At 37.9% G+C, this 15581-nt stretch overlaps 1 protein-coding gene across 1 annotated transcript in view; it reads left to right on the top strand.

Annotated features, from left to right (window-relative positions):
* Positions 1 to 639: 639 nt before the first annotated feature.
* Positions 640 to 15581, top strand: part of Gpr149 (G protein-coupled receptor 149) — a 67883-nt gene continuing 52941 nt past the window's right edge. The window contains 7 exon segments of the mRNA XM_052730150.1: positions 640 to 1070; positions 1073 to 1260; positions 1262 to 1396; positions 1398 to 1493; positions 1495 to 1950; positions 2883 to 3075; positions 8390 to 8838. Of these exon segments, the coding sequence (XP_052586110.1) occupies positions 971 to 1070; positions 1073 to 1260; positions 1262 to 1396; positions 1398 to 1493; positions 1495 to 1950; positions 2883 to 3075; positions 8390 to 8838 (1617 nt within the window). The 5' untranslated portion in view covers positions 640 to 970.

Here is a 15581-nt window from a genome sequence, read left to right as displayed (position 1 = left end):
GCATGTGTCGGATCTCTCCAGGGAGAACCTTTCTCACAACGGAAGCCTAGATAAAGAATGGGGATTTCAGCTATTGGCATAGCTTAAACCTCTTGGTGGTGATTTCCATAGTTCACATCAAGCAACAGCAAGTATTTGGACTAGTTTTGTACGCCAAAATCAAAAGGCGCTGTTTCTTGTTTCATATAAGCCATGCTGAGAAGAGAAGCTACAAATCATTTTGTTCCAACACTGAACTCTCCCCTTCTCCCCTGCTTCTCTCCTGCTTGCAGCTGACTCCTCCTTCCTGCAGAGCTCCCAGGATCACAGGCTGATTAAAGAACACAAAGGTTTGGTGGGAGCCTGAACACAGGCTCCCTATGACTGGCTGGCTCTGGTTCTCTCTCTCTCTCTCTCTCTCTCTCTCTCTCCTCTCTCTCTCTCTCTCTCTCTCTCTCTCTTCTCTCTCTCTCTCTCTCTCTCTCTCTCTCTCTCCTCCTCTCTCTCCTCTCTCTCCTCTCTCTTCTCCTCTCTCTCTCTCTCTCTCTCTCTCCAGCTGAGCTGAAACCTACCTGACAACCTCTGCCTTTGAATCCAGCTCTGAAAACAGATGCATCATTTTATTGTTCTCCCAAGTGATATCGCATCAGGCTAGAGATGCACCCACAGCATCCAGGCATGGGGACTTTGCAATCTGCCTGAGGAGTTTCTGCTTTCTTGCCTGAAATTTGGCGGTGGAAGGAAGTTTTTCGTTGATTTGTTTACTTAAAATATTGAAAAGTTTCTTACGGATGCCTGAAATGGATCCCAGTTTTAAAAATAGGGGTGTGTGTCAGATCTTTCTGAGACACGTCTGACCATTTCCTGCTGGACCAACCCATGGAACATCCAGAGAAACTTGGCAGGAGAAATGACATCTGATTTGCAACTCTCACGCTCTGAAAAAAATCATCAGACTGGTTGAAGAGGGAAATTAAAATATTTAAGGACAATGTCTTTCCTCCTCAGCAACTTAACCAATGACTCTAACCTGTGGAAAGTAAGTCATAATTCTACGGACCTTGTGAATTCGACAGCAACTCTGACCCTTTCTCTTTTTGCCTGATCTGTTTAATGACTCTCGCAGCTCTGGTGGGCAGCATTTTCTCACTGTTTTCCCTGCTGACCATGCAACACAGAACTGTTGTGTCCATGCTTGTGGCTTCCTGGTCTGTGGATGATCTCTTGAGTGTCTTGTCAGTGGCCATCTTCATGTTTTTGCAGTGGCCCAAAGAGGCTTCCGGGCTACTTTCAGTCTCTGTGCACCACCTCTGCCTTACTGTATTTGTGCCAGGGCCTCTCCAGCAACTTGAAGGCGACTCTTATAGTCTTCTACAACTTTTATACGATGCACAGGACAGTGGCAAGTCAGTCGGCCCTCCTTGCGATCAGGACAGGTGCTTGGTGTGGCTTTGACTGTGTGGGCAGTCAGCCTGCTGCTGGCCGCGCTCCCGCTGTGTGGCTGGGGCTTCTTCCGTGCGCACGCCCTGGGGCTGCTTGACCGACTGCTCCAGTCCCTATGTGCTGCTCCTCTTCGCGGTGTACGCTTCCGCCTTTGGGCTCCTGGCTGTTCTCTCTGTCCCTCTCACTCACCAGCTGCTGTGTTCCGAGGAGCCGCCAAGACTCCACGCCAACTACCAGGAAATTTCCCGCGGCACCTCCACTCCTGGGACCCCTGCTGCTGGGGGAAGAGTGCTCTGTACGTCGCCAGAGGATGTTGCTATCCCTGCTCTGCGATGCGCTGGGGGATGCTCCCCGAGCTCCGACATGGTGTTTGGCCCAGGTCAGTCTGCTGCCTCGGGCTCTGGAGCCAGCAGGCGAGAGAATCCCGGGACTCCCCATGGCACCAGCAGCTTCCCTGTGAGCCTGGCACAGAAGCGCTTTGCTTTGATCCTAGCGCTGACAAAAGTCATCCTTTGGCTGCCCATGATGGTGAGTACATTTATCACGCGCGGGTGTGTGTTCTGAGCCCAGATGCCGGTTTAGGGAGTCACCCAAAGATGCGCGGATAAGTCCGCTTCCAAACACATCTGTTGGAGCTGAAGACACGCCTGGAGGAAAGCAGTTCACCTGGGAACTAGTTAGCCACCAATCCTTGGCTGCTAAGTATTTCTCAATCTGAGAAGGGTGGAGAGCCTTTTCGATCACAGGAGACTTGGTTTTCCTTGATCATGGTCAAAGATGTTCTCTCTTAAGGCAAAATCTGGGCGTATTCAGAAAGAGGGGGAGGAACTGAAAGGGTTTTTCTTTCAACCTTCTCTGGCCCAGTTTTATCCCTTGTTTCCTCCTGCCTGGTCAGGACACCGCCCACATCCAGCACCAAGAGGCAGAGAGGTGTGATCCAACGTTGTGGGGGGGGGGGGGGGGGGGGGCGGGGAGGGAGGGAGAAAGGAAGGAAGGAAATTAGCTTTTGTTCCCGGCGTCTTGGAGTAAGATGGGAGGAGAGGTGACAGCAGCGCTTGCTGTGACCAGCGCAGCACCAGGGTGGAGAACTGGAAACAAGAAGTAACAAGTCCTTTGGAGTTTCTAGTACAGGTCCTACCGGTTCCTGCCCCCTTCCCTGAGTAGTATCTCTAGGTTACAGATTGCCTGACTCCCGGGCTAGAGATTTCAAAGGGCAGCAGGTGTAGTCCGAGCATTCAGAAAGGAAACCACTAAACCCTGTCTGCACCGGTACCCAGAGGTGTGACCTGTCCATTCCCAGGATCCTGCCTCCAAAGCCCCGCAGTACAGCCCAGAAGCAGAGCTCCTATTGATCAAAAAAGGGGACTTGGATAGAGGTCATCAACAGAGTGAGGGCTGGGAGAAGGGCTTCGAAAGTGGAAAAGAGGAATGATTTAAGTCTGAAGTTCTTTGCCTTTCAGATCCACATGGTGGTAAAACACGTGGTGGGGTTTCAGAGCCTTCCGGTCGATATGCTCAGCTTTCTACTAACCCTGCTGGCCAGCATTGTAACCCCAGTGTTTGTCTTGTCCAAACGCTGGTCCTACTTGCCTTGTGGCTGCATCATCAACTGCCAGCCAGATGCCTACTCCGTTGCATTCGATGGGAAAAAGTGTAAGTCATCCACAGTGGCAGAGGGGGTACTCTATCTACACTCAAATACAGCAAAGTGGCCTATTGAGAAAGTTAGGAGGGCAGGAAGTGAGGATCCTAGGACAGATGTACATGGTAAATAATGAGAAGAAATGATAAAAATTTTCCCTTAGTGTTGGAGTAGGTTTTAAACAACCCTAAGAGGTATTTATTCATTCGTGACTTCTTTTAGGTAAGAAAAGGGGTTTGAGGCAGGCCCATTCAACTCAGTCCTTTGATGTCAACATAGATCTTTATGTTACCACCTTCCTCACTTTTAGCCTAGAGCAGAAAATCAATCCCTCTTCCTAAATCTACATATGAGGAGCAGCATTGCTGAGCAGCCTGTGTTTGAAAAGAGATAAACTCCCCAAAGAGCTTAAAACTCCCTCCCTGAGCTACAACCCATTCTTATTCAGTAGAACAGTAAGAAGGATGGTTTCATTATTTTGATGCCTATTTTCTCCTAAGATACTAGAAAATGTTTGTAGCATGTAAAACCTTGGCTGAAAATAGTCCCCCAGTAAATGTTTACATTGTTCCCCAGCTGTTAGAAACACCTAACATCCCTAACACCCATCAATGAGTAAAAATCCCCAAGCTTAAAAAGGGGTGGGGGTTTCTGGTTGCCCTTGTTTTGCACCTGAGAGTCTGCCCATGCTGTTCACTTTAAGAAGTTGTTTATGTTACTAGAAGAGAGGAGAAAGGGCAGTTGTTGCTGTATTCAGAGGTGGCAGGATTAGATAGAGTTGGCCTGACCATACCATCTGATTAAAAGAAAACAGTAGGATTCCCACTCCTCTCAATGAAAAGATGGCATGGGTGGAAAACAGGACAAGACCTAGAATGAGCTGTATCTTTTGATCTACTAAAAATGAAAGGACATTTTTGTCATTCTAGACGAAAGATATGCAGTAGACTGAATAAACCAAATGATTCATTAGTGTTTGATCAATTAACTTCTGCTAATTGTCCCTCACTGAATAAGCAAGTATATTTCCTTTAACTGAAAAGAAAGATTACATCAAAACAGTTCATTTCAGACTACTTTAGGGTTGTAAATATTAGAGAATATCAAAGTGTTTTTCTGCAGCCAATTGAATAACAAGGTTATCTTTATAAATATTAATTACTGACCAATTTCATGTATTGATTATATTTAAACTGTAGAAGATCTAGATATTTTCCAGTTAATGAATATGTTTCCATTGGTAAAAATATCTTTTTTTGTTTTATTGGTAATAGATGTCAAATTTATCTGTCTTTAAAATAACTATATATCATAATAATGATGTGTTTATAGAGATTAAAAACTAGAGTAATGACCACAGAAACAATGGTAATAAATTATATGCACAATTTACAAAGGTATATAACAGTAAGAAATTACTTACATGTCGGTTCTAACAGCTAACAAAGGTTATCACTGTGTTATTACATTAGTATATGATTCTGTCTTATAAAATTGAAGATTGTGAGGGAGGTAAGCTCATGCCAGCAGAGATGAAGTCTCTGTGAAGTGGGTTAGGCAAACATTAAAAAAAAAAAACTGGGAAGCACCCATATCAGAACCAACTAATGTCAAAGCAATATTACCAGCCTCTCTCATTCAAGAAACCATTGCATCATCCACACTACACATGCTGGAAGAGCCTAGGGCCAGGTTAGCAGAATCAATAGTCACATTAGTACCAAACTGGATATGAAAACAAGACTTTCAAGATCAAAATAATCACTTTCCCCTAAAAAATCTGTTACTTTTGTTAACATTTATTTTAACATATAGTACAGTATTTTATTAATTCTTTGAGAACTTCATACAATATATTTTTATCTTGTTTCCCTTCTCATCCCTCTAACTCCTCCTAGATCTACTCCCACCTTCATAACCTCCCTCAACTTAATGCCCTCTTTTTTTTTAATAACCCATTGAGTCCAAGTTGCAATACTCATATACTCGTGAGTGTAGAGCATCCACTGGATTATGGTTTATCTGTCAGAGACCATATCCTTAAAGAAAACTAACTCTCTCTCTCCTTGAGAAGCCATTGGCTTGAAACATCACTTCTGATCCATTTTAAATAGTTTAAAAAATAGTTTTAGTTAAATGCCAGAATCTTAAGATTGGGATATTTCCTATCAAATATGTGCATCTGGCTTGATCTTGAAAATTATAAATAGCTGGCAGTGCTGCTCCCCAGCAAGTGGCTAGAACTGAGGAGCCTGAATGAGATTCAGAGTGCTCCCATTACCTTATTGCACCAGATAATCGATTATTAACATTGCCTAACTGACTCCTATGGACATTCAACTTTTTCTCTTTTATTCATAATTTTAAAAAGACGTAAGTAATTAAGGAAACTAAAGGTGATATATTTTGACTTTGATGCTAACATTTCAGTCAACATAATTTTGATTAACTGTTTTTTCATGTGTGTGTGTGCGCATGTGCATGTTTTTTCTGTGTGCATATGAAGATGTAGGTGTGTAGGTCTGTGTATGAGCATGTAGAGGTCAGAGGTTGACTTCTGATGTCTTCTTTATTGCTCTTTATTTTACATTTTGAGACAAGGTCTCTCACTGGACTCAGAGATCACTGCTTTGACTAGACTGGGTAGCCAGGAAGCTCTACAGATTAAAAACTCCAGTGCTGGGATTTTAGACAAGCATCACTGGTACCCAGGTATCACATGGATCTGAACTCAGCTCCTAGTACTTAAGCAACAAATACTTTACCCTCAAAACCATTTCTCCAGCCCCTTGATTGTTTTTAACTCAAACACTGTCAACTGTTCAGTATTTTTGTAATCAATCACGTCCATCAGTTACCTCAGTCAGTGTTAAGGAAAGTCATTAAAAACAAAAATTCAGTAATTGCAAAACATTTTCATTGGTTTTAATTTATGTACAGACTCTGACCTAGAAATGTCATGCCATGCCTTTCTGCTTCCATTACTGCGTTTCTTTCACAAGTTTGAGCAACAGTAAAGTAATTCCACATGTAGGAAATCACTTGAATTCTGTAACCAGTTAATTTTAAATTCAAATCATTCTATAAGATAAGTAATCAAAGATAGCTTTTCCTATTGATCTCAGCTTTCTCTACAAAAGAGGATGAATAGCACTTCTATTATGTAGATCTACCATGAAACAATATGGTTGATCTACCACCTTGTAATGACTATGACAACCTTAATTTCTTTCTTAAATATGTATCTTTATTATTGTGTGTGTAATATCTAATTTATATGTGATTGCATGTCTGAGAGTATAGAGGTAAGAGAATAACTTTTAGGAGATAGTTCTCTCCTTCTACTGTGTGAGTGAGGGCGTGAACTCAGGTCATCAGACTTGAATGGCAAATATCTCTATCTACTAAGTGAGCCATTTCACTGGTCCCTGCTTTTCTTGTCACCTCAGACTTCCTTGTGTGCTCCTAACTTGGAAGCAGATGTTCCAATAGCACATTCTGATCATGCCTTTAAATATGTTACACATTTTTACTCTCTGTATCTCAGTTTCCATATACAGCTAACACTATACAGCAAAGTATTAATCATAAAATTGGTGTTTTATGACCACCCTTATTTTCTGAATTTGCCACTTTATATCTCTTTTGGAAAAGTAGAACCTGTCAATAATTATGTCATCCTTGTATTTCCTCAGCTTTCAGTCTTAAAGTAGCTTAAAAGTTATAATTTAACTTTACTGGACTATATTACTGGAAAAGTGAATTAGAACTATAAAAGTCACAGAATACAGAATACAGTAATCTGCTTCTACTTTTCAGTTTTTTGATATAAATTTTCTTATTTGTGTTCTGGCTCACACAAAAATGAATGATATTGATAAATTCTATTTTTCGGGAAGCAGAACTGAGCTGTAAATCTTTGGCTCTGGGAACATTTCAGTAATAGAATGAGCATCTGAACGCCACTGGAGTGTGTTGCAAAGTGAATCAAATTTTATGTATTATTCCCATAAAAAACTTTATAGCTTTTCATAATTTTTCCATCAAAGATAGCTAAAAGCCTAACTGTAAAGCACTGCGCTATCTAAGTAGGAAGTTTTCTTGAAATAAACCATGTTTTAAAAGATGAAAAACAAAACATCAAACTGCATTTGACTACTGCTTTGATATAACTTGATTCTTAACATATGAAAATTATCTATTATTGACCGACATTCATACACAAAAATTGTATCATTTTCTGCCATACTCTCTTCCAAGACTTTGAGCCATATCCACTAATTAATAGTATGATACTTGGAATACCTGCTCTTTTGACTGTTTAAATAATAAAATTTATACATCCTTGTTAAACTTAACTTGTAATTATTCAGATTTATGAATACTCTATAATGCATCCATTTACAGAATTATACATACATTCATTTTTCAAAACAAATGTATTCTGAGTTTATTTGTATGAGAAATGTACATGTTGCCAAATATAGTAACTCACACCTATAGCCCCAAAATTGAAACAGAAAGGTGGAGAGTTCAAGGCTAGCCTGTGCTACCTAAAAAATTCAACACTAGCCTTATCTCATAGTGACAATTGGAGAGAAAGGATTTATTTATTTATTTAAGTTTAAAAGCTACATGGCAAACCATGGTCTAATTTTTAAGGTGTACATTTGTAGTCATAAATGTCACAAGTAGTATAGATAAAAATGTTTGAAGTGGTTATGTCTTCAAAGTAGATCATAATATGAAGGCTATTTTGTCATCAATTTCTAGGGCAGTAGATAATATAGTGCTTTCCAAAGTAAAGAAATTTATAAAATTGGTGAACTAAGGATCTGGAGAGGTGGCTCAGTGGATAAGAGTACTGGCTATTCTTCCAGAGGACCTGGATTTGATTCCCAGCATGATGTATCACAACTGTCTGTAACTCCAATTCCAGGGGTCTGACACCTTTACACCGATGCCCATAAAATAAACTTAAATAAATTATTAAAAAATGATAAACTGAAAAAACTAAAACTGAATGTATTTGAGAGCTTTCTAATTTACAGTTAAGTTTCAGTGGTATGAAATTACCTTAAAGTCTAAGTCTTTTAGATTGCCTGCTTTTCAAGCCACTCACTGTGTAAGAGAAATTAGGCTCAGAGTAATAAGACAATTGAATTTTGTAAGACACGTGGCTTTGTGTACGTAACAATAAGTAACTGAAGGTATTTTAACTAAGAGTAATTCAGGTAAATGTAGTGTCTGTTCATGCTCACTATTTACACCCAATGCTGTTTAAATCTACTGGACTAACATTGGAATTTTGTTATTTTCATTCAGCAAAGAGGAAAGGCTTTGAATTCAATCTATCATTCCAACAAAGTTATGGAATCTATAAAATATCACATACAGATTACTATGAGGATGATGAAAATTCCATATCCTATCACAACCTGAAGAACTGTGAGTGTGAAGCTACAAAAGAGCCTGGGGGAGACAACCACAATGTCCTCCATGCCATAACAGTAGAAATCAGCACCACGCCACCGTTGGACAGCACCACACTGTCAGGCATCAACAAGTACACCAACACTGATACCCCCGAGGCCAAACAGGGTTTGAATGGAGAAAAGAGTGCTTTTTCAGTTAAAACAGAAAGCGATATTAACTATGGAGAAACCGCCACTTTTGAAGGTCCAGAAAGAAGACTGTCTCATGAGGAGAATCAGAAACCAGATCTTTCAGACTGGGAGTGGTGCAGGAGTAAGTCAGAACGAACCCCTCGCCAGGTAAGGTAACCTAAAAAAGAGCCATGTGAAAAGATGATGAGCTTATTCCTCCATTTAATCAAGCCCAATGGTGATTTCACTTGTCTCCATTGGTTTCCACAATATCTCATTTTTACTCCAAGGCCTTTGAAATACTCCATTTATTTCTTCATCTTAGCTTTGCATTTCCAGTCAAACTCTATATATTTTGGAGTCAGTAGACATACATGGAATCTTTGAGAAGTATAAGACATTTTATTTTAACCTCAAGTAATCTGGTTAAATTCCAACTGCACTCCAGAGCTCAAGCTCCTGAGTCCATTGGTTAAATAAGTTAACATGTGTATTTTAATTTTTCACACACACACACACACACACACACACACACACACACACACACGCACACGCATGCACACGCGCGCGCGCACACACACACACACACACACACACACACACACACACGTGACTTATTTCAGGATAATTCTTGTGAGCCATTCCAAGCCTTGCCAAATATCCCATTTCTTTAAGTATGAAAAGATGTGGTTTGATGATGATTTAAAAACTAAAAGAAATTGCATGTGAATATTCTCCCACTTTCGCCTGATTCCTGCCTTCTGTAGGTGATAAGGAGTGTTATTCTTGTTTCAGTGCTATGTTGTTATGAGCTCATTGTTTCCAAACCCTCATATTTGATAAAGTTACTCTTGTTTAGGAGGGCTATAAAGTTACTGGGGAGAAAGAGGCTTCTTTAGCATGATGTGATAGAAATCTTATCACTTGTCTTAATCTCTGGAATCAAAAGCTGAACTCCAGGAATGTTCTACTAGGAGTAATGCATTCATTGATTAAATGTATCACCACATAACACAAGTATGAATCTGCATTGTCATGTATGAATAATATATTTTCCTATTATCATTCTCATATCACTATTAAAAAAGTAGTAGACTATCAAAATGAGAATATAAAACATTGGGGGAAATATGCACATTGGTTTAGAATTTAGGTATCTCAGAAAAAGTTAAATATTTGCCACAAATTTAATAATGCAGATAAAAGTAGAGGTCACAGAAAAAAAACACTCCACATTTTAAGAACAGTAAGACTCACTGGCTAGCAGGGTACTTCTCAGTCATCATCAGTTTGTTTCTGAATCATATGAACCTTTGATTTTCTTGAACTTGAAAATCAGTAATTATCATGACGAAGTGTGTGTATGTGTGTGTGTGTGTGTGTGTGTGTGTGTGTGTGTGTGTGTGTGTTTGTGTAGAACATACCACTACCTCATGTGCTCTTCTGTTATTCTTCCTCCCAGCTTGACCCTTAAAGATAGTGTCTCCGTGCTATTTAGTTTTTATTGTGAAACTGACACTACCCAGAGTCTTCTGGAAAGAAGGAACATGAATGGAAGAATTTCCTGGATTATACTGGTTTGTGGCTGTGTGTGTAGGATCATTTTCTTGATTGAAAATTGATGTAGGAAAGCCCAGCCCACTTTGGGCAGTACCATCCATAGGCAGATGATCCCAGCTTATGTAAGAAAGTTAGCCAAACTTGAGCCAAAGAACAAGGATGTAAGCAATATTCCTCCATTGTTTTTGCTTTAACTCCTGCCTGAGTGCCTCCCCTGTCCTGTGATGAATGCTACCTGGAAGTGTAAGCCAAAGAGACCCTTTCCCTCCCAAGTTTTGGTCATGGTGGTTATCACAAGAGAAAAACATGCTAGGACAGTCCGTCATGGATCTTACTCATTCTTTTTTGTCATCTTATTTGATCACAAATGTGCCTTTCCAATACAATATGGTATTTATTTTTTGTAAGTCTAGCTAGGCTTTCTCAAGACAATATGACATTATACACAGTTTTCTGAGAGCTTATTTTCAGGGAACATAAAATTCGTTTTCTAAATTACTTTTTGTCAAAATATTAAGAATTATCTCAAATATCACAATTTACAGCCATTATTTACAAGGTTTTGTTGTAGGAATTTCAAGTGTCTAAGCACACCTAGAAAGAAAATGAAAGACCTAACCTATTTGCACATATGTTCCTGTTCATAGCCCCCTTTAAATAAAAAGTAAAATTATACATGGAAATGTGATCAATCTAGGGTAATATTGTCATAAACTTTAAAATACCAAGAACTATTCACGCTGTAGATTGATGTGTTGGTATGACCTTATACTCACAAAATTATTTATGATTTTCAAGATTAGTATTAGGTAAAATTATAAAATATTCATTTTTTAATTTTGTAAAGCATTTTAAATTTTTTATTCTAAATATCAACAAAATACAAGTGGAGCTGGATAACTTAATAGCTTACACAGTAATGTATTGAGTTTTAGAAGACAACACAGTTGCTATATGAGAACCTTACCTATTGAAACATTTAGACTTGATTCAGTTGACATCTAATGGTATTATATTAAATACTGTCTGTTTGCTGCTGAGAGTTTAGAGCAGTAGATTTGATTTAAAATATATTTCATGATCTCCAGGTTTCCCTTATGTCTTGTTTAATTTATTATTATGTTATTATTTATACTAGCAAGTGAATTTTCAGTATATTTTATTAGAACTTCAAAGCATAGTAGTTAAGATAGATTTAGTAGACTTAAATACAATTGAATGTAAACCATGAATTCAGGATATTTGTAAGACTGAAATTAGTGTTAAAATTGAGTTGAAAATTGCTTCATTTTGAACTTCTATGTAAATCTTCTGTGGTTCACTGTTCATGTGTTTGGAAAAGATAGTCAGAGATATCTGAATCATTCAGTTAGAAAGTTTAAATGTGATGACCATGGCATGACTTTGTTTCTGAACAAAATGATAGCCTGTCCAAACATAAAATTCCATCATTTATGAATTATGAAAAGTGAATGGAAAAATCATTTAGCAGATGTGTCATCTCCCTGAATATTAAGCTCATAAAAATTACCCATGATTCCACTTTTCTTTGTTCTGATTTTTTTATAGTTCTATACTTATTCATTTGTTCTTATAAATCAGAAACAATGATATCCTATAGATATGCCACATGTAATGTTTTCACCACAGAATCTGGAAGTATTTTCTTATGCTGGGAAAATACAAAAAGCACATTCTGAAACAATCCTGAAAGGATGGACAAAAAGGAAGGGTTACTTGTGTTTGAATTTACCACACAACCATGTAGCCTTAGGGGAATTAAAGCTGATAAGAACTTATTTTAATGTCACTTGAGAATCAGTCAAAAATCTATTCTTGTTTTGAGGAAGGTTGTAGCTTTCAAGGAAAAAAATATATTTTGTCATTTAGACACAGAACTCAGAATTGGCATGTGTGCCTATAATATTTCAATATTAGTTAAGTAATTTTCATAGACCATACAGAAGATGCTTTTTAAGTTTTGAAGGCCAGAGTGTCCATGTACAAGTGGGATCCTTCTAAGAGAGAAATTGAGATTGAGTAGGTTTAAAAGGGAGCCCGAGATATTGAGATGCTACTAGACTTCTATGTGGTTTCTCTGCAAATCATGGTCACGGTTCTGTCATACAAAATCTAACTCCCAAGTTGCTCAAATGTACAGTGAATAAAAAAGGAAGAGGAGGAGAGCTTTATCCAGGCATGGTAGAGTGCACATTTGGAATCCCAGCATTTGAAATACATAGGCAAGAAGATTGTCAGAAGTTTGTGGCCAGCCTGTTCTACTTAGTTTCCAGACCTGCCAGGGCCACATAGCAACCTCCTATAAGAAATAAAAAGATAAATTAAATGACTACAAATAATATTTTAAAAATTAGAATATGTAAGTACCACTGCTTGGGCTCTAATTACTGAAGAATGAATCTAATCTTAAAGATCAGGACAAAATTAATCCTTCCATTTAATGAATGATCTATTAATACTATAGGAAAATATCCTGATGCCATATTTTTCCTACTCCTAAAGAAGTACAACTGTTCACATTTTAAAATAAACTATTAAAAAGTTTTATGCCAGTGTTTGCTGTAACACTGTCAGTTTAATAACTCCAGAAGCTAAAACTCATCGAAGAATAACTATTGATATTTCTAACTAAAATTACAAGAGTAAAAAAAAATCCACTTATACCTCTATCTGGAGCCTCTACTGAGTCATCTCAGTACAGATGACTTCGGGGAGTTTATATATATATATATTTTTTAACTACTTTTATTCATTTGAAGTGGTTAGTTCATCACTCAGAGGTCAGAGACCTGAAAGTCTAATACACTAATAAAGACTGCTTTATTGTCATAAAAGAAATGTGGAATTATTACATATGACATAGAAAATAAGATAAGCAAAGAAAATGCACCACCCAGACTTAAGCAGTTCATATTTTGTCCTACAAACATTGAGCTTTTTACCTAGAATATAGTTTTACTTTTGACAAACATGCCACATATGCTATTATGGAATCTACCAGTCCTATTCACCAGAATAATATTCACCCCAAGTTTCTAGCTATTATGAATAAAGCAGCTATGAACATTGATGAGCCAGTTTCCTTGTGGTAGAATGGAACTGCCTTTGGGTATATGCCCAGGAATGGTATAGCTGAATCATGAGGTAGATTGATTCCCAATTTTCTGAGGAAACACCATATTGGTTTCTATAGTGGCTATACAAGTTTTCACTCCCACCAGCAATGGGAAAGTGTTCCCCTTGCTCCACATCCTCCCTAGCATGAGCTGTTACTTGTGTTTTTTATCTTAGCCTCTCTGACATGTATAAGATAAGATCTCAAAGAAGTTTTGATTTGCATCTCCTTGATGGGTAAGGATGTTAAACATTTCTTTAAGAGTTTCTTGGCTATTTGAGATTCATCTGTTGAGAATTCTGTTTAGATCTGAACCTGATTTTCAAAGATTGGGTTATTTGAATTGTTGACATCTGGTTTTTTGAGTTTCTTATATACATTTATTGACTTCTTTTCTTTTAAAAAAAGATTTATTTATTATTATTAATTAATTAATTAATTAATTTATGTATATGTGCTCTACTTGCATGTATGCCTGCATGACAGAAGAGGGCATTGGATCCCACTATAGATAGTTGTGAACCACCATGTGGCGGTTGGAAATTGAACTCAGGATTGAACTGGAAGAGCAGTCAGTGCTTAAACACTGAGCCATCTCTCCAGTCCCCAACTGATTTTCTTATTTTGAACCATACCTGCATCTCTTGGATGAAACCTACTTGATAATGGTGGATGATCTTCTTGATGTATTCTTGGATTCAGTTTGCTAGTATTTTTATATCTTTGTTCATGAGGGAAATTGGTCTGTAATTCTCTTTCTTTTTGAATCTTTGTGTGGTTTAGGTATCAGCATTACTGTGGCCTCATAATATGAATTTAGTAATGTTCTTTCTGTTTCTATTTTGTGGAATAATTTGAGGAGTATTGGCATCAGCTCTTCTTTGAAAGTTTTGGAGAATTTGGTACTAAACCCTTCTGGCCCTGGGCTTTTTAATTAATTTATTTATTTATTAACTTATTTACTTACTTATTGTTGGGAGATTGTTTATGACTGCTTTTATAGTATTATGGGATTATGGATCTATTTAAATTGTTTATCTAAGCTTGATTTAACTTCTATAAGTGGTATTTATCAAGAAATTTGTCCATTGCTTTTAGATTTTTCAGTTTTGTGGAGTACTTGTGTTTTTAAAGTATGACCTAATGATTCTTTGGTGTCTGTTGTTATGTCCCCATTTTCATTTGTGATTTTGTTAATTTTGATATTCTCTCTCCATCATTTAGTTCTTCTGGATAAGGGTTTGTCCATCTTGTTAATTTTCTCTATGAACCAACTCTTTGTTTCCCTGATTTTTTGTATTGTTCTCTTTCTTTCTATTTTATTAATTTCTGCCCTTGGATTGATTATTTCCCATGTCTATTCCTCTTGGGTGTGCTTGCTTCTTTTGTTCTAGGGCTTTTAGGTGTGCTGTTAAGTTGCAAGTTTCAGACTTCTTTAATTTTTTTGTTTGCTTGTTTTTTGAGACAAGGTTTCTCCGTGTAGTTTTGGTGCCTGTCCTGGATCTCACTCTGTAGACCAGGTTGGCCTCTAACTCACAGAGATCTTCCTGGCTCTGCCTCCCAAGTGCTGGGATTAAAGGCATGCACCACTGTCGCCTGGCTGAGACCTGTCCAATTTTTTATGTAAGTACTTAGTGCTAGAACTTTCCTCTTAGCACTGCTTTCATGGTGTCTCATAAGTTTGGGTATGTTGTGCATTCATTTTCATTGAATTCTAGGAAGTCCTTAGTTTCATTTTCTTTCTACCTTGATGCAGTGGTCATTCAGTAGAGAGTTGTTCAGTTTCCATGAGTTTGTAGGCTTTCTGTTGTTGTTGAAATTCAATTTTAATCATGATGGTATGATAGGTTGCAGGGGTTTATTTCAATTTTCTTGTATCTCTTGAAACTTGCTTTGTGAAGTACATGGTCAATTTTGAAGAAAGTTCCATGAGGTGCTGAGAAGAAGTTATATTCTTTTGTATTTGGGTGAAATGTTCTGTAGATATCTGTTAGGTCCATTTGGTTCATAATGTCTGTTAGCTCCAATATTTCTCTATTTAGTTTTTGTCTGGATGACATATCCATTGATGAGAATGGGGTATTGAAGTCTCCCACTATCAGTGTGTTAGGATCAATGGGTACACTTTAGTAGTGTTCTCTATACAAATGTGGGTATCTGTGTGTTTGGGGGTATAAATGTTAAGGACTGAAAGATCATCTTGGTAGGTCTTTCC

The sequence above is a fragment of the Peromyscus californicus genome, unplaced genomic scaffold (assembly GCF_007827085.1).
Source record: "Peromyscus californicus insignis strain IS unplaced genomic scaffold, ASM782708v3 Scaffold_9__1_contigs__length_137607984, whole genome shotgun sequence".
NCBI lineage: Eukaryota > Metazoa > Chordata > Mammalia > Rodentia > Cricetidae > Peromyscus > Peromyscus californicus.
This window is presented reverse-complemented; position numbering and strand designations above follow the sequence as displayed.